This window comes from Aspergillus fumigatus, chromosome 4 (genome assembly GCF_000002655.1).
Source record: "Aspergillus fumigatus Af293 chromosome 4, whole genome shotgun sequence".
Lineage (NCBI taxonomy): Eukaryota > Fungi > Ascomycota > Eurotiomycetes > Eurotiales > Aspergillaceae > Aspergillus > Aspergillus fumigatus.
The window spans coordinates 3,043,119-3,067,113 of NC_007197.1; the positions used below are offsets into that span (position 1 = coordinate 3,043,119).

The following is a 23,995-nucleotide window of genomic DNA, read 5'->3' on the forward strand; positions in this document are numbered from 1 at the left end:
GACGCCATAACGGGATGACCCGATGTCACGTGGCAGAGCAAGTGTATCTACAGGGTTGCAGCCCTAGGCATCTAACTCGATGCAGTCAGAACGAAGTCTCCAGGAAAAGGACCGACGTCACTCCTCGCATGGTTGCCCGCTTGAGATCCGCCGCGTCACGGCTGGTCAACGGCTACCATTACTGCTGGTACGCAAACCCCCCTAATCAGTTGGCCAGCACATGTTTCCCCAGGTACTGAGCCATACATTTTCTTTACGACGCAATTGGGTAATGAGCTTGCCTTGATACCCAAACTTTCTACCGCCCTGACCACGCAATATCTCATCCAGGTTTCCTGTCAAGTGGACACACGACCTACCGTTCTGACAGCTTGCTCTTATATTTGCCCCATTATCCACGACATCGTACCGGGTTGTAAAAACTAATAGACTTCCGTCTTGAACTGGTTGGCCCGCATCAGTCGTGAATGCGCTTTTTGCCAACCACCTGGATGGCTAAATCTATCGTTACTTGCGAGTGAATCTAGTGCTCGCGCAGGTATGCCATTTCCTGCGAATCTATTCCTCAAGCATTCTATATTTTTTGCCATCTATTAACGCGTCTAGATCAATATCTAACTCATCTTTCTAATCTCATCATCACTAGGTACGAGTCATTGTTATCATCCGTCAGCAACCTCTGACCTTCCCTGGGCCGACCTGGGTCACGGTCGCACCCCGCAGCCATGTTGGAAGGCTTGGTCGCAAACCTGCTCAATCGCTTTTTGGGCTATTATGTCAAGAATTTCGATGCAAAACAATTGAACATCGGTATCTGGTCCGGCGATGTCAAGCTTCGCAACCTGGAGCTGCGACGGGAGGCTCTTGATCAACTACATCTTCCGTTAAATGTCGTCGAAGGCCACCTCGGCGAGCTCACCCTGTCTATACCCTGGTCTAATCTGAGAGGGAAACCGGTCAAAGTTGAAATCGAAGATGTGTTTCTCCTAGCAGCCCCGAAGGAAGATGCGGACTATGACCCGGAGGAAGAGGAACGCAGAGCTTATAACCTCAAGATGGAAAAGATTGAGAGTGCGGAAATCTTGAGAGAGCGGAATACAGAAGGTATGAGCCAGGAGGAGCAGCGACGGAACCAGAGCTTCACCCAGAGCCTCGTCACCGCCGTTGTTGACAACCTCCAAATATCCATCAAGAACGTGCACTTTCGATACGAGGACTCGATTGCTTCACCAGGTCACCCTTTCGCCGTCGGTCTTACACTGAAGGAACTTAGCGCTGTGAGCACTGACTCCGAGTGGAACCCTACTTTCATCCAATCGACCTCCACTACCACCCACAAACTAGCTACACTGGGTGCGCTATCAGTATATTGGAACACTGATGCCGAGCTTCTGGGCACAGGGCGAGGCTCTGACCTAGGGGCAGAAGCACAAGGCATTAGTCACGCGGAGCTGATTGAGAAACTAAGAACTTTCATCGAGAGCGAAGAGAGCCAGCAGTTTATGCTTCGCCCCGTCAGTGGCCGTGCTGGCTTGGAGTTGGATAAGTCAGGAAAGCATGACCGGCCAGCCATCAAGACACGATTACTGTTTGATGAGCTTAGTTTCGTTCTGGACGATGATCAATACCGCGATGCTCTAATGCTAGTCGATCTTTTCCATTACTTTCTTCGTCATCAGGAATACAAGAAGCTCCAGCCGAAATGCAGACCGAAAGAGGACCCCCGGGCGTGGTTCAGATTCGCCGGAGAAGCGGTTCTCAGCAAAATTCACGATCGAAACAGGCGCTGGTCGTGGGACTATATCAAAGAACGACGGGACGACCGTATAGCCTACATCCATCTGTTCAAGAAGAAAAAGCGGGAGGAACCCTTGTCTCCACAGGAGGCAGAGGATTTTGAACGTCTAGAACGAAAGCTGAGTTACGAGGATATTCGATTCTGGAGGTCATTGGCGAGAAATCAACTGCGAAAGGAAAATATTGGCCTCAAGAAGCCCGCGCGCCAGCAAACTTGGTCGGAATGGATATGGGGCACCAAGAAGGAGGAATCTGAAGAGACCACGATGACCGAAGAGCAACGGCAAGAACTCTATAATGCCATTGACTGGGATGAGAAGAAAGCGATCGCCGAGAGTGTCGAAGTGCCGAGAGAGTGGGTAAAGCTTCAGGTCAACTCCGGTCTCAGAGCCGGAAGCTTCACATTGAGGCGTGATCCCCACGGAAAGTGCAGTGAAGTCATGAAATTGGTGTTTGACAATCTACGAGCGAAGGCTTTGCAGCGCCCGGATTCCTTCTTCATTGAAGTTGACCTGGGTGGACTCAGAGTGTATGACGGAACAACCGAGGGTAGTCTCTTTCCACAGATAGTCAAGGTCAAGGATTCTCTCCCACAGTCCGAGGACAGTCAAACGCAGCCCCCTGACGGCGGCGAGTTGCATCCGGAAGCCAACGAGGAGTACGAGGAGGCTGAGGATAACCTGTTTCAATTCCAGCTTGAGAAGAACCCACTGGAGGGTGACGCCGACTCGGTGGTGAGAGTCAAGATGAAGAGTATCGAGGTCATCTATAATCCGAGGTTCCTTGTGGAGATTGTTAAATTCTTCGAGCCCCCTGAGCGACACATGGAGTCCATTGGAGCCCTCTTGGACTCGGCTGGAGCGACTGTCGAGGAAATCCGCCAGCAAACCCGAGCAGGCTTGGAGTTTGCCCTGGAGGAGCACAAGAAGGTCGACGCTCACTTCGACATACACGCACCCCTCATTATAGTGCCAGAAAGCATTACACAAGAAAGCTCCCTCTGTCTCATCTTGGACGCAGGTCACATCAGTGTCAATAGTGAACTGGTCGATAGGCAGACCATGCGAGACCTCCAGGCCAAGCAGAAGCGGCAATACGTTGAAAACGACTACAAGGAACTGGAGCACTTGCTATACGATAGATTCCTTCTTAAGCTTGACTCCACCCAGGTCTTGATCGGCCCCGGAGTTGAGAGTACCAAATCGCAACTCACGTCCGAGGTCATGAACCGAAACTTTCATATTATCGATCGTATAAACGTGGACTTTGTCTTGGAACTGTGTATAATACCGAAAAGCACCGAGCTCACCAGGACTCGAATATCAGGCCATCTGCCGGAGTTACACGCTTCGATGTCTGACACAAAGTACAAGGGTCTGATGAAATTGATTGACATCGCGATTCCACGATTTGACGAGGGAGGTGTTTCCGATTGTCCGCCCGCGAAGAGCTCGAGTGAATCGACAACAACAAGTAATAGAGCAAGATCGGCTTCCTTCCAGCCCTCAGTACCCAGGGAACTGCCGGTCGTCGACGAAGATTCCGATTCCGAGACAGATCACGAGCAGACAAAGAAAAGTGTCGATAGACTACTCAACATTCACCGCAAAGAATTTGAGTTTAAGTTCACGGTTGGCTGTCTTCGTGGCTCACTGTTCCGGTCGGATCCAGATGACCAGTTTCGAGACCAATTGTTGGTAGAGCTTGTTGCTGAAGGTTTCGAATTAGACTATTACACGCGACCGTTCGATATGGTCGCAGAGATCGTTTTGCAGTCTCTGAGCGTGGACGACTATATCGAGGAAAACCCCATTCCTGACTTCAAGAGGATCATTTCTTCCAAGGGATTCGACGCAGACGAAGATAAGGACCTCTTTCACCTCAAATTTGTACGAGTCAAGCCCGATTCACCCGAGTTTTCGTCTACCTACGAAGGTATAGCAATGAACCTTGATATGTCCATATCTACCATAAACCTTGTGGTCACTAGGAAGACACTTCTCACCCTGCTGGATTTTGTTCTCCTCACCTTCACAAGCCCAGAGCAGCCCAGAACCCAGAAGCCGTCCTCCGACGAGACTGTCCAGGACACCACTGTTCTCACCCAGGACACAGAACAGCCGGGAAAAATTCGGATCAAAGCTGACTTGAAGAGCATCGCCCTTATTCTAAACAATGACGGCGTCAGACTTGCTACACTGAGTCTTAACACTGCGGACGTGGGACTTAATATTGTTGGCCGCTCAATGCTTATCCAGTCTCGAATCGGTAGCTTAACCCTCATTGACGATGTCAATACCGGCGCCTCAGCCACCTCCGACCTGCGGAGGCTTCTAACCATTGAGGGTGATAACTTCGCTGATTTCAAATACGAGACCTTTGATCCCGAGAGCACAAATTATCCCGGTTATGACTCTGAGGTCTATCTGAGATCGGGTTCTATCAAAATCAATTTCCTCGAAGAACCATATCGCAAGATCATCAATTTCCTTGTCAAATTCGGCAAGATGCAGGCTATCTTCAATGCTGCTCGCCAGGCGGCGGCTAGTCAAGCCAACCAGCTGCAAGAGAATGCATCTAAGATGCGATTTGACGTCGTTGTCAAAACTCCAATCTTGGTATTTCCCGGTGCCGTGAGACCTGATCGACCCCGCGACACAGTCACTGCTCATCTTGGAGAGATTTATGCTAAGAACACTTTCGTTCCTCTGGATGAAGATGCGGAAAGTCCCGCCGTTAACCTGATTTCTTCAGGTATACGCAATATCCGTCTAACATCCAAGTTCCACTTCGAGGAAGATGTAGTCGAAGAGCTGGAGATGATTCAGAAAGTCAACTTGGAGTTCAGCATCTGTTATCTTGAGCATCAGAATGATAATCCACGTCCAGATATGGAAATCGAAGGGTCTATGTCTCCCATAAACCTTAGAGTGTCGCAAAAGCAGCTCAAATTTTTGCTAGAGCTCTCGAAAACTGTGCCCGGCGCTTTCTCAACCGACTACGAGCAGCAAGAACTCGAGGCCTTTGAAGATCTTCCTACGTCTGTAACAGACACAAGCAAAGGAGCAGATTGGAAACTCGCGCAGACCCCCCAGGAACATGAAAGGATCGCTGAAGGATCGGGTTCGGACGACGAGACATGGGCTAAGCTGGATATGCTTTTCAAGGTAGATAGTGTCGGCCTGGAACTTATTCTTGCAAAGGACGACGAGCCAGTGGGTGATCTGGAGGGCTCGAGCCTGTCGAAGTTTTCGCTGAATGACACCCAAGTCAAGTTGCGCATGCTTACCGATGGGTCTCTGGAATCCGAGCTCTTGATTCACTCCCTGTCTGTTCGCGACAGCCGCAATCAGGACACGAACAAATTCAGGAAGATCATGTCACTGATCAATAACGATGTGCAACAGCAATTCATGGCTAGTCTCTCTATGTCGCCTGGGCCAGAGAAACATCTTATTGCGATGTTGACGATCGACAGCCCACGTATCATACTGGCGCTGGACTATTTGTCCGCTTTGCAGTCATTTATGAACTCGGTTTTCACTGCAGAGGAGCCGATTGCCGTAGAAGAGATTGAGGAGGCTGATGAAACATCTGAGCCAAGATCCAGTTCCACAGAAAGTCCAGACCAAACTGCCACCGCCACCCCAGGCGAGGACTCGACAAGCTCGGCCGCCAAGACGACGATTTCATTCAGAGTGAACCTTGTTGACGCCCAGATTATCATGATTGCCAACCCTGCCATCGCACATACCGAGGCTATAGTGCTTGGTACAAAGCAAGTACTCTTCTCCCAGCAAAACGTCTCTACACTGCAGATCAACAAAGTCGGCATGTTCTTGTGTCGCATGGACAAGTTCGAGACCAGTAGGCTGCGGATTTTGGACGATTTTACACTGGAGCTGTCCATGGATAGTCGGCCACAGGAGAAAGGCCCATCGTTAACTTCCATAGACGTGCACATTGAACCGTTGGTGCTGCGCCTTTCCCTCAGAGACATCTTGATGGCACTACAGATTGTCAATAAGGCCTCCGAAATGAGAGCAAACAGGTCACAGGAAATAGAAAGCGGCGACGTGAAGAGAGTATCAGATGGTAGACAACCCAGCGCAAAGTCCACTCGAAGGAGATCAAGCGCTGCGCGGTCGTCACATGCTCCTGCCTTGAAATCAAGGCGAGCATCGGGGGCAAGCGGCAAACCGGCTAGCCAAAGAGCTGCTTCAGAACGCTCAGCTATACTGAAGCGCGAAGAACTGAGCGCGCAGATCGACGGCGTCAGAGTGATTCTCATAGGGGACTTGCATGATCTTCCATTACTCGACTGGAGCGTCAAAAAATTCACCGTCGATGTTCGCGATTGGTCGTCTGCACTGAATGCTGACACTAGCTTCGATACCTTCATCAACGTTTACAATTTCTCCAAGTCGGCCTGGGAACCGCTCATTGAACCCTGGCAACTCGGCTTTCACGTCGCCAAGGAGGTCGACCCAGAAGTCTTTTCAATCGATGCCTACTCACATAAGAACATGGAGCTCACTGTGACCTCGGCTACAATTGCATTGGCATCCAAGTCCTTCCAATTTCTTTCAACTGATCAAGATGTTCTTTCCAAGCCCCGCGGAGCCGACGCTCCCTATCGGATTCGCAATCATACCGGCTTCGATCTTCGTGTCTGGGCGGATGTCAGCACCAGAGAGGAAGGTCCGGCTGCTAAGCTCTCTGACGGCGAAGAATACCCTTGGAGATTTGAAGACTCGACTGCGGTACGTGAGACTCTTGCACCTGAAGGCCAAGGCGGCGTTGTCGGGGTGAAACTCGAAGGGAGCGGCTTCGAGAGCATCAACCGCATTCCTGTGGCTAGGGAGGGTGAATTCTTGTATAGCCTCAAACCCAAGGCAGATGGTGTTCTCCATAGGCTTCTAGTCGAAGTTAAACTGGGTACCGACAACGTCAAGTATATTACCTTCCGCTCGCCTCTGGTTATCGAAAACAACACTCAAATACCAGTAGAGCTGGGTATCTTAAATCACAAGGAAGGACATCTCCTCAAGATTGAGAAGATTCTTCCTGGGGATGCTCGACCTGCACCTGTAGGCGCCGCCTACTTGCATTCAGTCCTCATCCGTCCTGACCAGGGCTTTGGATATGAATGGTCAACAGAACCGCTGCACTGGAAGGATCTTCTGCGGCGACCTACTCGCACAATCAAGTGCATCAGCGAAAGCGGACAGCAGGCTCCGCCCTTCTACTTCCAAATGAATGCCACCTACAACTCAAAAGATTCCTTGACGAACGTCTATCCTTACATGCGTATACGTATTTTCGCTCCGGTGGAGATTGAGAATCTACTACCATATGATTTCAAATACCGCATTTACGACAAGAACACAAGAAAGGATTGGACAAATTTCCTAAGGAAGGGTGGCGTCAGCCCGGTCCATGTTGTTGAGCTATCTCATCTACTCCTCCTCAGTATCGACCTAGAGGACACCGTCTTCAGGCAAAGCGAATTCGCCATAATTAACGGAAATGCACAAGATTATCGAAGGGAACACATGCTCTCACTCAAGGATGAACAAGGGATTCCATTAAGACTAAAGCTCCATTACTTCAACGTTCCAGATAGTGGAGGCGCTTTCAAGGTGTCGATCTACAGTCCGTATCTTATCTTGAACAAGACAGGAATGCCGATGGAGATCCAGAGCAAGGCCTTCTTGCAGTCAGCACGCTCCGCAGCTGGTGAGGGCCTGAACCCCGACCCAAGACATGGCGGGCGGGCTCTCCCATACATGTATGCTTATCAATCGGATGATCCGAAGAACCGATCTATCTTGAAGATAGGAGATTCCGCCTGGAGCAAGCCACAGAGTTTTGAGGCTCTTGGGAGCAACTTTGAAGTTGTCTTGTCCGATAGGCAAGGGAAGTCCGAGTTCCATGCAGGGGTGTCTGTTACGGAAGGTGAAGGTAAATATAAGATGACTAAAGTTGTCACTATTTCTCCTCGCTTCATCCTGAAAAACAAGCTGAGTGAAGAAATTCTGGTCCGCGAACCCGGCTCATCAAGCGTGCTTACCATCAAGAGTGGCAATTTGGTGCCCCTGCATTTCCTGCGCCAGATTGCAGAGAAACAACTTTGCCTGTGCTTCCCCGGCGTTAACAATCAGTGGTCATCTCCTTTCAACATTGCAGACGTTGGAACAGTACATGTGAAACTTGCCAAGGCAAATCAACGTCAGAGGCTTATCAAGGTTGATATCATCATGGAAGGCGCTACACTTTTTATCCACTTGAGTTTGGAAACTCGAAATTGGCCCTTCTCCATGCGGAATGAGAGTGATTCCGAATTTATCTTCTACCAAGCTGTGAGCATCTCTGCGCGATATATGACTCGTATACATGCTAACACACAGACTGTCTTTATAGAATCCATACGTGGAGGATGACGAGGACGATAGAACAAGTGGCTGGCGGCCAATTCGCTACCGGCTCCCGCCTCGCAGCATCATGCCATATGCATGGGATTATCCCGCTACGAAGAACAAGTCTCTCGTCTTGACATGTAATGGAAAGGAAAGGCATATCAGGCTCACCGAGATTGGCAACCTGATACCGATGAGAATACCGCCTTCACGACCTGGGGAGCCGCAAAAGATTGTTGATATTAACATCGTGGCTGACGGGCCGACCCAAACCCTCGTCTTGTCAAATTTTAAGCAATCCCGAAGTCTTTATAAGCAACAGAAGGCACAGACATCCCAGACTAGTGTGTCAACAGGCTTTGAGGTAAAGGAACTGGACTCGGACGTCAATTTCAAAGCTCAGCTACGTCTGGCGGGTATTGGGGTCTCGTTGATCAACAAGAACCTGAAGGAGCTGCTATATCTCACTTTCCGCGAAATCGAGATCAAATTTAGAGAATCAAGGGTTTACCAGACTTTGAACACAACGATCAAATGGATACAGATCGATAATCAACTTTATGGGGGCATTTTCCCCATATTGTTGTATCCAAGTGTTGTGCCAAAGACCGGAAAGGAGATGGAGGCACATCCGATCTTTCACGCCATGGTTACACGCGTAAAAGACGACTCTTACGGTGTACTTTACATTAAGTATGCCACGGTACTACTTCAACAGATGACACTTGAGCTCGATGAGGACTTCATTTTCGCCATGCTTGATTTTGCAAAGGTCCCTGGTGCCTCATGGTCCGAAGAGCAGGAAGGAAAACTCTGCGATGAAGATCTAAAAATCCCAGAACCGCAAAATGAAAGTGCTAGCCAAGATGTTTACTTTGAGCTCCTTCATTTGCAGCCTATGCAGTTGGATATCTCCTTCATGCGGACGGAGAGGGTTAATGCGGAGAATAACATGCAGCCCTCCAACCCCCTCATGTTCTTTGTCAATGTTATATCCATGTCAATGGGCAACATCAACGACGCCCCCGTTCGTCTCAATGCTCTTATGTTAGAGAACGCTCGTGTCTCTTTTGGAATCCTTCTGAACAATATTCAGAGTCATTACACTCAGGAGTTCCTTCGCCAAGTCCACGTCATTCTTGGGTCGGCGGATTTCCTGGGAAATCCAGTTGGTCTGTTCAATAACGTCAGCTCTGGTGTTGCTGCGATCTTCTACGAGCCGTATCAGGGACTGGTCATGACCGATCGGCCTCAGGAACTGGGCATGGGTATTGCAAAAGGCGCTACAAGTTTTGTCAAGAAGTCCGTCTTTGGTTTCTCAGACAGTATGGCCAAATTCACCGGAAGCATGTCCAAGGGACTTGCGGTCGCTACGCTAGACAAAGAATTTCAAGATCAGCGACGAATGTCGAAGTCTCGAAATCGGCCAAAGCATGCATTGTATGGTCTCACCGCCGGTGGAAATGCATTCGCAAACAGCTTAGCAAGCGGCATTGGAGGACTTGCTCGCCACCCGCTACAGGGTGCGGAGAAAGAAGGTCTCCAAGGTTTCATCAAGGGTGTCGGCAAGGGTGTACTTGGACTGGCCACCAAGCCGGCAATAGGCGCCTTCGACCTTGCCTCTAGTACGTCCATTCCTCAAGAAAATGAAGATGTTCATGCTGACTGTTGTCTAGATCTCGCCGAGGGCGTCCGAAACACCACGACAGTGTTTGACGCGGAAGGTCTTGACCGTGTTCGCCTAACCCGTTTCATTGCCACGGACGGTATAGTGCGGCCATACTCACAGCGCGAGGCTTTGGGTCAATTTTGGCTCAAGACAGCCGACGACGGCAAGTATTTCAACGAAGATTACATTGCGCACTTGGAGCTGCCAGGCAAGGACATGCTGGTCATGTTGACGTACGACCGAATAATGCTTGTGCGCAGCAAGAGGCTTCGAACAGAATGGGATATCCGATTAACAGACATCCAAACCATTTCCAAGGAACGGACTGGTATGAGCATTACGCTGAAAGGTGGCGCAAACGGACCTTTCATTCCCGTGCAAGACGAAAGCTCGAGGAATTGGCTGTACCGTCAGATCGCCATTGGTAGGTCTCCCCCGATAACCTGCAGAGTGAATGGTTGCTAACCATCTGAAACAAAAGCTGTCAACGCATTCAATGAAAGGTACAATACGAGAGTTTGAGTTGAGATCTACTTCCATTTTAAATGATCAGGCCACGTCTCTTTCTCAAGACAATGTCATGAAGGGGACGAACACGAGGATGTGTGATGCATTAACTTACTTGGTCAGATTGCACACTCGCATTCCGTTCTTCAAAGTATATACTTCTACTACAGCCCTTTTATTGATGAGCATGATATTGTCAATGTACATAGTTCACACTTTTTTTAATGAAAACTAGACCACTTGATCTTTCTTATAGTGTCAAAGTAGACTACAGAGTTTATTACACCACCATCTGTAACTATACATCCGTCTCAAGGCTAATTTGAGGTGTCTTCTAGTGAATGTAGTCGAAAGGCATGCTCAGATTCATAAAGTCGTGCTTAGACGAAGTGTCCATTTCATCACATACGTGAAGATAAATTTACCTAAGAGAAAATAATGCAAACATGGGTATCATCAATTTCCCAGACGAACGCGAGAAACAGAGGCTCTCAGGAAACTCGAAGTAGTTGAGACAAAGGCGGATATGTCACTTGCCCTCGGCACGCTCCACAAGCCTGTCTTCCAGACCCATAGGCTCCCATATATCCTTCGCTTTCTTGTTTTGAACCCAGACGACATCTCCCTGGACGAAAGCGACAACTCCGCCCTTCCCGGTGGCGCTTGCTGTGATGCGGAACAGGGGCTGGCCGTTCTGCGGGTGCGCTTCCCGCAGGGGAAGTATGATAAGACCCTGTTCCATGCACCAAGATTCAAGAATATCCTTGAAGGCGATTTCCTCGACGACCTTGGGTTTGCGAGACGGGGCAGGCGCCTCTGGAGCGGCGTGGGGCACGTCTTCTGGGGGCGCCGGTTGCGCTGCGGCGTTGGGGACTGGCAGCTCGGTGGCGGGGTCGTCCAGGCGGGACGCAAGGTCCATTTGCTGGAGACCTTTGTTCCATTCGTCGTCGACGACGGCGAGCTCGCTGATCTCTGCCGGGATCTGGGTGCGCCACCAGGTGAACCATTCGCCGACCTCTTCGAAGTTTGGATCATTGGTAAGCCAGATGTATAGGATCTTATGCCATTTAGGGAAGAATTCTGCCACCAAAAGAAGGCCAAGGACGTTGGGTCTGAAGAATCCTTTCCACTTAAGGATATCCTCCAAAGCAGTCAAGTCCTGATCTTGAGGGTTTACCTCGAAGTCGTCACGCAGGTGACTCGCAAGTCGGGGTAGCAGGCTGTTACGTAGGGTAACATCGAACTCGGATCCTAGCGCGTCTCGCCAGAGTTCAATACCACTTATCAGACCCTTACGGAGATCCCACGATTTCAGAATCTCACGGAACTTCTTTTTCGCGTCTGAAAGGAGACCCGTGGGTTGTCTCGGATTAGTGTGACGCTCGTCCAAGTATTGGAGCCAAGTGAAGAGCCACCAAGGAGAGCGCGAGCCCTGATGGGAAGAGGGATGACGCCTGCTGCTGCTCCTGGGCTTCCACTCTTTCAGGCCGCTGCTGAGCTTGGGGACGACGAGCTGGTCGAGCACGTTTGCGAATACAAAGTTGGGTAGAATCTCTTTCCAGGATACGATGAGTGATGTGGCAGGGGACGGGTCGTACACGTCCCAGTCGTTAATGAGCGCAGAGCGGACTCGGGGGAGCCAAAGAGTGTAGATCATAGTTTCATATGGCGACGTCGCTTGTCTTGACACGGCTTCGTCATTTTTCTTCCTGCTCAGAAGGGGCTGAAGACGACGAAGATTGGATACAAGGAATGTCGGCTCTTGAAGAGGATCCCAATCCTCCATCGCTTGGCGGAAGAGCGGGTGAATAGCAGCGACCGCCGTCTCTGATAGTCGATACTCATCGATCTCGCTTCGGTACTTCATCTCTATCGACTCGAGCTTGCTGGTTAATTCATCAAACCTTGCAAGCGTACTGTCTTCTTCGAAAATCTCCAGCTGCCCAATGGCCGTGATAAGATTCGTGAGTTGATCCGTCTTGAGCTGATTGGTGTCCAGTTGTTCCACGATCTGAGCTTCCTCCAACTCAGCAAACTTCTTTCGTTCCGTCAATCCTTTCCATTCATCCGCAAACGCTTCAAGGTCGTGACGCGCTCTTCGTGCGATTTTCAACGCCTCCCCTTCACCTTGATTGACAAACTCCAAAGGAGTCATCAGGCCGGCTGTGGAGGTCAGAACTCGCTGTTCCTTGCCAGTGGCGTCAATCAGCGACTTTAGCACATTTGGCACCTCCAGACCATCCATATCCGCCTCAATTTCGCGGGCGGTTCTGAAACGAGGTTTCGCTCGAGAGACAGGTGTCCCCGTCCCACTCCTGCTCTCCCGTTGACGTTCTTCCTTCTTTTTCCTTCTTCTCATCCGTTCTTCATCTGAACTGTCTTCGACAACTTCACCTCGGGCAGCTGCTTGTCGCTTCTCCTCCTCTCGAGCTTGTTTCGTTTTCTCGCGAACGGCACCCAACCCAGCGCCCGTCGGCCGCGCTTGCGCCTCGATCGGGGCGACAATACCCTGTCCACTTGCACCCAAACCTTGCCCTTCTTTGTAACCCATCTTAGCCATCATACGCGCAGCAAAAGAATTCCCTCTACCAGTGATGGGTTTGCTGCTATTGGCGTTTCCGCCTCGGGGGGCTGCGGTGGCTGACTGCATGTTGACATTCCAGGGATTACGACGAGCACTTCCCAGGCCGAAAGAAGGAGGCGATTCGGAGCGCGAGGAAGCTCTCGCAAAGCGGCGGAATCCTGTAGGAGGGCGAGCATCTTCCTCATCTGAGCTCATCTCGACGATTTTACGCTTCTGACCAGCGAAGGACGACGAGGTGGGTGACTCCATGACCAGTCTAACGGAGGCAAATGCAACGAAGTATGTCTAAAAATTCACAGCCTTTTCAGTATAACTGAGGGCGTGCAAAGTGGGGTTGATCAGATCTATGAAAAATCCATGAAAAATGAGCTGGCAACGACGCCGTGTGATCGGCTTCCAGAACTTGAAACTTGAAGATAATCATCAGCCATATCTGATTTCTTTCGTAATCACTCGGGCGGTGACGGGACGGGGAAACGCGAGCTCCGAGGTAGAGAAACAATGACGTTTGTTCCCCGTTCCTCCTTCGAGCCGATTCTTCTGCCATTCTACCCTTCGTTTCTTGTCTTCTGCCTTTGAGGAGCATCAGAATAGCATCCTGTTTGTCTCTTCCATATCTTCAGTGGACGTCATTTCTCAATTACACAATGGCCGCCTCTCTCATCCGTACCTCTGCGCGTACCGCCCTCCGCTCGGGAGCTTCGGCTGCTCCAAGAGCTGCTACGAGCTTGACTTTTGCTCGCGGCAAGGCCACTCTGCCTGATCTATCTTGTATGTTGGCCCCCCCTCATCAATGCACTCCTCGTCTCAAGATAAGAGCCTCCTTCCACCGTTTAAAGTGGATTACCGATGCTGTATCCGAACTACACGATCTCACGTTCACATATATCTACTAGCATAGCATTATAATTGCAGGCTCTGAATGAGACTAATCATGCATAACAGACGATTATGGTGCTCTGGAGCCTTCGATCTCTGGCAAGATCATGGAGCTTCACCACAAGAACCACCACCAGACCTATGTCAACAGCTACAACCAGGCCATCGAGCAGCTGCAGGAGGCTCAGGCCAAGAATGACATTGCGTCTCAGATCGCCCTGAAGCCCCTGATCAACTTCCACGGCGGTGGTCACCTCAATCACACTCTTTTTTGGGAGAATCTGGCCCCTAAGAGCTCTGGTGGTGGTGAGCCCCCGAGTGGTGCGCTGGCCAAGGCCATCGATGAGACATATGGCAGCTTGGAAAACTTCCAAGGTAAGATGAACACCGCTTTGGCCGGCATCCAGGGAAGCGGATGGGCTTGGCTTGTCAGGGACAAGCAGACCGGACACATTGGCATCAAGACCTATGCCGTAAGTACGAGCATTCTGAAGGAGTCCATTCCAGACTACTAACTTCGAATTAGAACCAAGACCCTGTTGTTGGTCAGTTCCAGCCTCTTCTTGGCATTGACGCCTGGGAGCATGCTTATTAGTAAGTAGCCCTTGCTAGCTCTGCCGTCCAATGCCGGTGAACAGTAGCTGATGCAAACACACTCCGCAGTTTGCAATACCAGAACCGCAAGGCCGAGTACTTCAAGGCCATCTGGGAGGTTATCAACTGGAAGGCTGTGGAGAAGCGCTTCTCCGCATAGATTGTCCAAGAACGTCGTATATTGACACGGCTTTTGGTTGGAGCATTCTTCTGTTGGTTTGTCGCATATGATTGTATAATGATTTCCTGTATCTGATATAGTCCTAATCAACAAATGCACCAACAATTGCCAGTCACTCTCGCAATTTCACCTCATATTTGTAGCCACAGTAGAAATCCTGCAGCTCTCCGGATAGTCGCGGACACAATCTCCCGTAACAGCCGGTATCGTTATTACCGTACTGAGCTCTTGACGGCATCATGCAATCTCCAAAAGCGGAAATTCAATCCTCCAGATCCGTTCCGCAGTATGAGGAGGACCAACTCTTCAACTGTCTCCCACTCAGTTTGTCTGCCGCCTTTCCAGCAGGATGTCTGCAGAGAGTCCAGGACAGAAAACTGGCTTTCGAGCCTTATTGACAAACGCTCTGCGACCGAAGAAATCCCGCCAAGTCCTCCGCAAGAACACCGCATCTACACCCAACCTGCGAGCGGCTGCGCGACCGAGCGTTGCCAGTGATGAAGTTCCTGAAGTTCCTTCGCTTGCACCATTGCAGGCTCATCGCCTCAAGTATCGGGAGAAGAATGCACTGGTGGATACCCAGCTAGGCGAGACTCGCGACCCTACAGCTATGCTACATTCGATAGGCATTCTTGATACGGAAGATTCGGATGGCTTCGCATCAGACTTACAAAAAGACAATCGACCCCCGGGGGAGCCGATGATTGCAAGCCTATCACAAGACCTGTGGGCGCTTGTTGCAGAATACCTCAATCCGGCAGAGCGAGCCAGCTTAGCATTTGCCAGCAAGACACTTCTCCTCCTCCTGGGCCGGGGGCCCTGGATGGCCTTGAACCTCCCCGAGAACCGCGAATACAGAATCGACTTCCTAGTCCCACATGACCGATACCTCCCCCATCATCTCCTCTGCATGCCCTGTGGCCGATACCACCGACGCACGCAGGAGGGCCACGAACGACTCGAGCCCGCAACGGTCGTCAACCCTCTCTACAACTGCCCAAACGCCCGCAACCCCCTCCTCCCAGCACCGCGCCACCGGATCACCCACGCCCGCATGCTGCACTTCACCTTCGTGCAGCTCGCGCTGCGCGCCCACCGCTTCGGCCCCGCCTACGGCATCCCCGTCGACTCCCTCTCCCGTCGCTGGCGACGGGACGGCTGGTCCCACCACACCCGGTACCACATCCACAAGGGCAGGCTGCTGATGCGGGTGGTGAGCTCGACCTTCGCAGACCCAGACCTAGCTCCCAGCTCGATGCGCCTGCTCCTCTACTCGCGCGACGACTACTGGCCGTATTTTTCTGTCTGCGCGCACTGGCGCGACGGGGAACTCATGGACGTGTGCAAGTGCGCGCTGGGCCATGTCCCAAAACCCCGCGCCACCGGCGGCCTGCAGGGCCTCGAGCACCGCGCCAAGGATATCTACCATGGCCGCACGTACAACCCCAACGAGTTCGCGACCCTGTGCGCCAAGTGCCGCCCCATGCGCCGCTGCCCGGACTGTCCGTCCGAGTACATGGTCGAGATCAAATTGACCGAAGACCGGTCCGACCCGCGGAGTCTGCGCTTCCGGCATGCGATCGTGGCGACGAGGTGGTGTGATCTGGGTGATGGGAGCTCTCCACATGGATCGCGCGAGTGGGCCGCGTGCAATGGCGAGCTGGCCGGGTATGACTCGTTTGAGGTGCTAGGGAAGCGGTCCATCTCCGGGGTGTTTGAGTCGGCGTTTACGAATGATCATATACCGGGGCAGAGGATTGTCTCGATGAATCCGAAGGGGAAGAGGCTCGGGGAGGCAGGGAATAGCTGGTATTGAGTGGCTGCTTTTTTTTCATCCCCTACTATAGACTGAGTTTCTGGGAGTTTTGGCCGTTTGTCGTGGCGTATGAAGGAAAAAGAAAAGGAGTATCCGGATAGCACTGGCTGCATTTTGGGAATGATATAGACCGGGTTTGATATTTCTAGGTTGGTATTTGGGACAAAATCTTACAATCGTTGGATTCGTTTTGATTAATCTAGCTATCTCAATAGTCTACACAAATGAGTTCTGAAATAGAAATGATTGTCTTGGACAAGTTCGCCCGTGGAGTCAAATGAAATTGTCATCATATGCGAGTAGTAACAGGAGGAAGCAAGTCATAATCAAAGGAGGATCGCCGTGCAAAAACGTACAAAGGAACATAAGGTTAAAAGAGAGGTGGCACTGGTGGTGAGTTGGCAGACCTGCTGAACCACAACCAGGACAAAAAGTAGAAAGACGCCCAAATGCTTCATATATCATCAAAGATGTTCTCATAATTCGATAGCAAATAAATGCTTGCATTCCATGAAAACCGCCTATACAATCGGTAGTCGTACAGTCCCACATGAAATTATTTGCTCGGGGTATCAAAGCAGGTCATAAAAGTCATGCATGAGATACACGCGACGTGATAAGAGAATCTAAAGTGGCACAGGACGGGTCATATATTCCCAAATCCGGGTATTTTTGGCATTGCTCCGCCGTATCCTTCAAGGTCGACGGGTTCTTCGCTCAATATATCGTGGCCGACGTGTCGCATCGTCGTTGTCTTGCTTTTGAGCCATATGTCTGACAGAAACTGACATGTCCTGGAAAGCTCCATATGCACCGACGCTCTTTGTTGCCTCGGGTAAAGTATTGGAGCTGTCAGGGGCCCACCGAGGTATTGGCCGTTCCTTGCTGGTAGTCTGCGTGGTTGCCGTCGCGTCGGCTGCAGCTTTCTTATGATGAGAACCGCTTCCGCTCGAGGTTTTCATCCAACCAAAGCCAAAAATGCCAAGGGAGCTGCGTCTCTTATGCCCCTTGCTAGCGGACGTTGATGGTCTGGTCGTTGATGAGTGTGACCAGAAGTTCGACTCTGTGAAAGAATGGGGAAGAGTCCTGCTGGGGCTGATTGCAGTATCCGCAGCAGCGTAGGTCGGTGCCGATCCGCAGAGCTCCCCGTGAATCCGTTGTGAAGCATCCAGAGTTTCAATGGTCTTGGCTGTCTTTGGCGGTTCCATGATCCTGGCTTTGCGAATGACAGGGGAGGGCGCACCATCTCCACTATCCTCTGGATCGGTTATTAGGGATGGCTCAAGACGCCGAGGCTGCCCCAGACGGCCTAGGAATGGTGGCCGAAGATTGATCCGTCGTCGGTGTTCCCGTTCTTGATGTACAGACTGTGGATTTGTGTCTGCTGGAGGCAAAGGAAGCGTGGTTATTTCTGGGACTCCGGGGTCTCGGAGAGTGGAGTCCACACTATGCCTACGTGTTAGGAACGTGGATTGACTGGGAGCCCGTGTCCCAGTCGCTTTAGACGGCGGAAGGTCGGTATAGGTCTGTGTGTTTAGAGGTCTATTTTTCGTGGGCCGCGGAACTGGCTTTGCCGCCTCGACCCAGTCTTGAGGAGTCAAGGGGGGCGATATGGATGGCATGTCTGCTATTTGCTTGTGAGTTATAGGGGCTGGCGGAGAGTAGTAGTTCTTCTCCATCTTTGAGATGACTTTCTGAATTCCCACAGGGTTGAAGATCACGTCATCAGCGTCGCTGAAATAACGCATACTTTGCTCTGGAGAAGCTGGGTCAAACACGTAATCCGTCTTGTATGGGATGCCGTTCAGGGGAAAGATAGCCGGGGTCGGTTCGCGCTCTTCAGTACTAAGACGAGGGAGAGTCACATCACTCCGAGCAGGGTCAATTCTTTCCAAGTCTCTGTGATCGGAGCTTTTTGTTGTCAGCTCACCTGCGGACCGTGGCCGGCCCAGTTTTGGGGGGCCAGAGCACTGCTGGTAAGGCTGAACCTTCTCCCTGGCGCTACTGCCATTCGATCTATTTGTCCCAGACGCACAGGCCGTACTCATTGTGTCTGGAGTAGGGGGTAATTTTGACCCTCCAAAGACATCTTCCAACCGTAGCTTCTGGCGAGGCGCGCTTGAGAACATGCCGTTTTTGATAACGTAGTCGCCCTCTTCCTTCGAACAATTGGTGTGAGTTTGGTGCCTTTCTTTTGGAGTGGTACTTGTCGGAAATAATTCCACTTGAGGCTGGTTCCAGCTAGAGCTGCGAAGGTGACCGCTTGCCTGTATTTCGCCTTTGGGCCTTGGGGTAGTCTCACTTGTCCCCACTGATTTTTCCCGGTGGACTGGAGTGTCGGCTTGGTTGAAAAGAGGCGCCTCGTTTATAGTGTCATAGGGCATGAGCTCGCTACATTCACTGAGAGCACTCAATCTGGGTGACTCTGGTTCGGTAATCTCAGTCATTGAGTTCATACTCTCCGTCTTCGTCATAGCGCTTCTTACAGAGCGCGAAGGATGTTCAGAGGTAACGTAGAGACTGCGTAGAGCTGCGGTACTCGGCTGCTCTTCATGGAGGAACGAAGGGGCCCTTGTGACAGAACGACTTCCCGAAGAGACTCGGTTATTATCCCCTAGCAAGGTGCCCTTCTTGGACGAAGACCTCTCTGGTATATCTGGAGTGACACAATTCTTAGGTGTGGCTGCGTCTGGCCCATTGCTGGACGAAGGACGAGCTGTAGCGGCTCTGGACGAAAGCGCACCTGCCTCCAGCTCCTCCAATCTCGCTTCAAGTTGACAGATCAATTCCACGGCTTCGGTGACCGCCTGGTCTCGCTTATCAATCTCTTGACGGAGCTGCTCGTTGGACTCGCGAAGTCTCTGGTTGTCCTCTTCCACATCACGAAGCTCTTGCAGTTCCTCTTCTAAATCGCGCATGTGCTGAACGTCTTCCTCCAGCTGCTGCATACGTTCCAGTCTTTTCTCCAAGACGGCCATCTGTTGTGCGCGATGGAAGATGTCAAGTTTCAGGTCGAAATTCTCTTTGTTGATTTTCGAAATGTACTGGCTGGGCGTCAACTTATGGCTTGACTGATGACTCTTCTCGCGGGTAAACCTACTTGGTCCATCTCCCTGAAACCCATCTCTCGTGGCTGCTTGAGACCCGCCGATAAGGCGCTATTAATCTTGCGTTGTCTCTCAGAACCTGCATCTTCCTGGGACTGGGACTGAGTCTGGGTCTGAGACTGAGTTTGCGAGCGTTCGGGGGTACGAGGCATGCATTCTGCACAGTCATCTGTAGGAGGAGGGCCCCGCGAAACTCGAGTCGCACGTTGTTCTCTTAGGAGGTCTTGTAAAAGCGTAGACGAAGGGTTCACTAAAGGGGTAGAAGCAGGTTCTGGGGTCCCTGTCGCACACAGCAGTTGTCAGCATCCTTTTCTCTATGGTGCCACAGCGTCGCGGAGGGCAAGGACAGCTCAACTGTAACTCGTACCTGATCTGGATCCATGTTTCCTTCGTGTGGCACGAGGCGTTCCAGGCAATGAAGACTGGCCGTTGAACCAGGACGTTTCTGTGTATATCAATCAGTACCGAGATAATCTTGCAGAACTCAGGCACACTTTACCAGAATCCAATCGCGACGGACTATTCATAGTGGACATGCCTTTAACACGAGCAAGCGCCGCAGGAATTGGGGGATCGGATTTGTCTGTGGAACGCAGCGGCAAAGTCAGTTCTTTTGTGTATTACAAACGGGACTTGCGAATCAAGGGTGGGCTTACTGTTTGAGCAGTGTCTCAGGAATGCTGTACGGCGAGCAGGGACAGGCGCGGAGGAAGAGGGCTCGAAGGGCTGTCGCAAGGTAGAAGGGGCAGTTGATTGCACCGAAACTGTGCTACGTCGCTTGGGTTTCAAATCCATGCTGATTAAGTGTAGACAGGAGCCACTCAGCTAGCTAGCTAGCACATTGCAGGATCTGACAAATTTGCAACAGAACGGCCAGCCGTGCGTCCTGTAGGGATGGGAGAAGTCTTCATCAAATTGGGAAATTACTTCATCCACTGAGCAAGGGTTGACTTAAAGAGCCCTCGCGATACGGAGTACTGGCGGATGGACGATGCGAGGGGCCCAAATTTTGAGGCTGGAGGCACAATGATCAACGAGGAGAAGAAACGGAAAGTTCACCTATTGCAGGAGAAGGGAGGGCAGTGATAATATTGGAGACGCACAACGTATGTAGCCTTTTGGCACTATATCAAGTGAGGGGATGAAGAAGATGATGACAAGCGCCTGTGACGAGTCAACTGTGAGTCTGTAAGTCTTTAGGCTAAGCAAGAAACGGAGATTCCCACGATATGGGGACTGGTCGGGGAATGCCAGGTGTTGCCATGCGACCGATTGTCATGCATTCAAGCGGCGATCGATCTAGTGAATTTTATCCCTTGAATTGCGATTGTTGTCACTCTTCTCCGAATTGTCGATAATCATCGTCATACCTCAGATAAGATATAGGCAATTGAGCCCGTCGTCCTTCACTTCCGCTGTCAGGATATCAGTCTTTGGAGAAAGGGTAGCTCGGAGTTCCCTTCCTGAAGGATCAAAGAAACCACCAATGGATTCATCTCTTGCCAATCATCATTGGCGTTTTTGTGCTAGTTAGTGTCCACTAAAGAGTAAGCAATGAGACTAAGGTACGGCTAAAGTTCTATGTAGACTAGCTTGTCATCCTGTCAGAACTCAGGGGCTGGACCATCATTGAGCTCAGGCATATAGGAGCAATCTGCCATTGTCACACCTACCCTTTCACCATTAAGTTGACTCAAAGATACTGATACACTCAATAATAGAAAGTACTCTGTACCATGATTCCTTCCGTCTTAATTGTTTGTAGTACAGAGTAGAGCAACAAAAGAAATATGCTTCAACCCCACAAGGCGGGGTGAGCCGTGAGCCACAAGTTGCGCATGTGCGGTACGCCAGATCTAGGTAGGTCGTCCACCAGTATCTACCACAGCACAAGATGGATATCATGAAGATATCTTATCGATTAATAGACAAGAGGACCTGCTGGCCGCTAACACTGTAGCATCTTTCCCCATCGCTGATACTAGTATTTGCTTTGAAATATACTCAGCCATGGCTGCGCTCAAATAATTCCAGCATGCTTATAGTAACTGGTTTCCTGTAGATATATAGTCACAATGAACCAGGTCACTTGCTACTACAGTTACCCATAGTAGGTGATCACAATAATATTCAGCTCCTCTTCCCTGGATTTACTGAAGATAATCGATGGTCGCCCAAAGTAAGCTACTCCAACGATGTGCTACTCAACTGATCTGGTAAATATTAGATGCCAAGAACACTGACAACTATGCCCTGCACGTAGGCTAGCATTATTGGGCCAACTGCGAGTCATTTGCTCGAAAATAGGACTAGTGACCGATATCTTGAGGCTCATGCTCTAAGCGTCCTACCCCGTGTACCAACGAAAGGAAAGTGTGGAACCGGTGTCATGGATCTCTATCAGGAACTAATCAAAAAATTCTCCCTAAAACACCAAGAGCGAGCACAGCTCAGCTTCTAACAATCATTTTGAGATTGGCCCGATCATCTCTTTTTGGCCTCCCCTGCCCAGATTCGAGTCTCCCTTGCGCTATCGTGGGCCACGCGGAACACTAGTTGACGGTAGTCAATAGCCGGGAATTGCATGTCATGGGATAAATACACATACATTGCCTCTCCGTCTCATCCAGCCCTCGAAGAAAATCCGCACCCTCCCCTAGAGCACCCTTGGGGTTATGTGCGTGGTCAGCAATTTCTGCTGCGCGCTTTTTGAATGTCTGTCAAGGCCAAGATTAGCAGAAAAACGTAGAGGAATTCGGTAGCTCCTCGCAGTCTGGTGTGGGTTTATACATACGTTAATCAGAACATCCACCATCTCTTCCTCCTCAAAGAGGTCGAGCACCCGCTCGCTCAGACTGTAAAAGTGCGGTGCCAGTGAGCGCAGATCGACGGTTCGGGGATCGGCTTTCAGCGCATTCACTACCCGGTCTGATAATGCTGAGGGAAGGTCAAGCGTAACTAATCGTGAAGTCCCAAGACGTGCTCTTTCTTTGGAGTTAGCGGGAGTCTACTTCGTCGAGAGCACATGCTGCGCAAGATCCTGACCCAATTGATAACATCACACCCAGCCATAATGGAAGATCAATTCGAGTCCCTGCCTTGATCTATACGATCGTCAAATTCTGTGTTCTTCTCCTGGGGTATCCTTACCCACATCTTCTCCAGGATTGCCCTCCAAGATGCCAAGCCCTGGGACCTCAAGTTCAAATGTGCAGGGCAGTTTCTGGTATGCAATCGTTAGGTCAGGAAAAAATACGTTGTCAAGGTACCGACTCACATACTTGAGAGTCTGTCAAGATAGAGTCAACGTCATAGTACGACATTTCGAAGTCTTCTCCGAGTAGTACGATTGTCAAGATGCCGGATAATACAAGCAATGCTATTTAGCTGTGATCTATCTTGCTCGATGGCGCGTACCGTCGTCGCGTTGTCACGTGATAATATATCAAAATTGTCCATTGGTATGTACTCGGTACTTCTTGGCACTTCTTGGCACTTCTCCAACGTAGTTATCTGGCCATCGTGCGCTTCACTTGGCTACTCTCAAATGTGTGATGTAGTACTACTAAGTTGACAATCACAGCCAGAAATTCATGGCGTTTTTACGACACTCCTCAAGTTAACTTTAGAAAATCTTGCCTAGCCGATGGCAAGAAGCATATGTTGGAAGTTACGAAGATGTCTTTTGACGCCGGAACCATCTCGAAGCATAGCGCCAAGTGGCTTGAATCACCCCAGAACTATATGCATCCCAGACAATACGCCAACAAGGAGGACCGTGAATGAGGATGTTTATTGGATGCAGATTCCGAAGTCGACGGCGGATGAAGAACGACGTCTTGCCTTACTTGGGAGGATCTGACAAGCGATTTCAAAGATTTCGAAGATGTCTCACTACTACTGAACGTACACCGTACAGAGATCCGACCCGAGGTCACACTGCACCTACGTGGACATTGATCTTTTGTTCCACTACCTTCATCACAAACTCAAGTGGATCCTCCTGAAGAGTTGTAAAGTCAAACAATTTAGGTTGAATTGAATAGGTGGGATCGGTGTAGATATAGACAGACAAAGGAAGCATGACATCTCGGTTCGAAGATGAAACGGTTTTGTTACTATCTCAGGACGGGACAAACCTGGAGGATCTAGAACTGGGGATTTTCAGGGCCAACCATAGGGAGTTTGTTATCAAAATAGTGCGACTCCACTGGGCAGTTACACTGCGAACATGTCTTAGATACTCGGAAATGTCTTTTTATTATTCATAAGTTCGACTTCGAACCATTTCGAGGTCGTAGGTCTTGAGCGGATGATATCTATGTAGATAGGTACGGAGCAGCGACTCTACATCCTGATTATGCCTTCTGTAGGTAGAGAGGTAGCTATAGGCAGATAACATCGTCAATGGTGTACTGTTGCAACTCAGAAGTCTATCATGG

The 23,995-nt window shown here is 50.5% G+C and overlaps 6 protein-coding genes across 6 annotated transcripts; 3 read left to right on the top strand and 3 right to left on the bottom strand.

Annotated features, from left to right (window-relative positions):
• Positions 1 to 65: 65 nt before the first annotated feature.
• On the top strand, positions 66 to 10,645 carry AFUA_4G11560 (membrane morphogenesis protein VPS13). Its single transcript, XM_077804647.1, has 5 exons — positions 66 to 538; positions 647 to 8,159; positions 8,221 to 9,841; positions 9,893 to 10,309; positions 10,367 to 10,645. The coding sequence occupies exons 2-5, from the start codon at positions 726 to 728 to the stop codon at positions 10,405 to 10,407; spliced, it is 9,513 nt and encodes a 3,170-aa protein (XP_077660790.1). The 5' UTR covers positions 66 to 538; positions 647 to 725; the 3' UTR covers positions 10,408 to 10,645.
• A 114-nt stretch (positions 10,646 to 10,759) lies between these two features.
• On the bottom strand, positions 10,760 to 13,406 carry AFUA_4G11570 (putative G-patch domain protein (TFIP11)). The gene has a single exon (XM_746580.2). It carries the CDS (start codon positions 13,223 to 13,225, stop codon positions 10,922 to 10,924), a length of 2,304 nt encoding a protein of 767 aa, XP_751673.1. The 5' UTR covers positions 13,226 to 13,406; the 3' UTR covers positions 10,760 to 10,921.
• An 8-nt stretch (positions 13,407 to 13,414) lies between these two features.
• Positions 13,415 to 14,754, top strand: sod2 (superoxide dismutase sodB). Its single transcript, XM_746579.2, has 4 exons — positions 13,415 to 13,747; positions 13,922 to 14,328; positions 14,382 to 14,449; positions 14,519 to 14,754. The coding sequence occupies exons 1-4, from the start codon at positions 13,624 to 13,626 to the stop codon at positions 14,607 to 14,609; spliced, it is 690 nt and encodes a 229-aa protein (XP_751672.1). The 5' UTR covers positions 13,415 to 13,623; the 3' UTR covers positions 14,610 to 14,754.
• Positions 14,755 to 14,851: 97 nt separating this feature from the next.
• AFUA_4G11590 (uncharacterized protein) lies at positions 14,852 to 16,701 on the top strand. The gene has a single exon (XM_746578.2). The coding sequence runs from the start codon at positions 14,980 to 14,982 to the stop codon at positions 16,444 to 16,446; it is 1,467 nt and encodes a 488-aa protein (XP_751671.1). The 5' UTR covers positions 14,852 to 14,979; the 3' UTR covers positions 16,447 to 16,701.
• Positions 16,702 to 16,890: 189 nt separating this feature from the next.
• On the bottom strand, positions 16,891 to 20,348 carry AFUA_4G11602 (uncharacterized protein; the record flags this gene model as incomplete). Its single annotated transcript, XM_001481520.2, has 5 exons — positions 16,891 to 19,517; positions 19,547 to 19,833; positions 19,921 to 19,998; positions 20,053 to 20,136; positions 20,210 to 20,348. 5 exons carry the CDS (start codon positions 20,346 to 20,348, stop codon positions 17,142 to 17,144), a joined length of 2,964 nt encoding a protein of 987 aa, XP_001481570.1. The 3' UTR covers positions 16,891 to 17,141.
• Positions 20,349 to 21,593: 1,245 nt separating this feature from the next.
• Positions 21,594 to 23,077, bottom strand: psf3 (DNA replication protein PSF3). Its single transcript, XM_746575.3, has 6 exons — positions 22,835 to 23,077; positions 22,708 to 22,776; positions 22,599 to 22,657; positions 22,348 to 22,537; positions 22,162 to 22,270; positions 21,594 to 22,105 (listed from the first exon to the last, which is right to left on the bottom strand). The coding sequence occupies exons 1-6, from the start codon at positions 22,874 to 22,876 to the stop codon at positions 22,038 to 22,040; spliced, it is 537 nt and encodes a 178-aa protein (XP_751668.2). The 5' UTR covers positions 22,877 to 23,077; the 3' UTR covers positions 21,594 to 22,037.
• Between the last annotated feature and the right edge of the window lie 918 nt (positions 23,078 to 23,995).

Excerpts from the sequence above, each read along its gene's own strand:
- sod2 (XM_746579.2), top strand. The coding sequence starts at position 13,624 with ATGGCCGCCTCTCTCATCCGTACCTCTGCGCGTACCGCCCTCCGCTCG. Across the intron at positions 13,748-13,921 it reads CACTCTGCCTGATCTATCTT|ACGATTATGGTGCTCTGGAG; the intron begins GTATGTTGGCCC and ends CATGCATAACAG. Across the intron at positions 14,329-14,381 it reads TTGGCATCAAGACCTATGCC|AACCAAGACCCTGTTGTTGG; the intron begins GTAAGTACGAGC and ends ACTTCGAATTAG.
- AFUA_4G11590 (XM_746578.2), top strand. The coding sequence starts at position 14,980 with ATGTCTGCAGAGAGTCCAGGACAGAAAACTGGCTTTCGAGCCTTATTG.
- AFUA_4G11570 (XM_746580.2), bottom strand. The coding sequence starts at position 13,225 with ATGGAGTCACCCACCTCGTCGTCCTTCGCTGGTCAGAAGCGTAAAATC.
- psf3 (XM_746575.3), bottom strand. The coding sequence starts at position 22,876 with ATGTCGTACTATGACGTTGACTCTATCTTGACAGACTCTCAA. Across the intron at positions 22,658-22,707 it reads AGGGCAATCCTGGAGAAGAT|ATCAAGGCAGGGACTCGAAT; the intron begins GTGGGTAAGGAT and ends ACGATCGTATAG. Across the intron at positions 22,538-22,598 it reads GGTGTGATGTTATCAATTGG|AGCACGTCTTGGGACTTCAC; the intron begins GTCAGGATCTTG and ends CTCCAAAGAAAG.
- AFUA_4G11560 (XM_077804647.1), top strand. The coding sequence starts at position 726 with ATGTTGGAAGGCTTGGTCGCAAACCTGCTCAATCGCTTTTTGGGCTAT. Across the intron at positions 8,160-8,220 it reads AATTTATCTTCTACCAAGCT|AATCCATACGTGGAGGATGA; the intron begins GTGAGCATCTCT and ends CTGTCTTTATAG. Across the intron at positions 9,842-9,892 it reads CGCCTTCGACCTTGCCTCTA|ATCTCGCCGAGGGCGTCCGA; the intron begins GTACGTCCATTC and ends ACTGTTGTCTAG.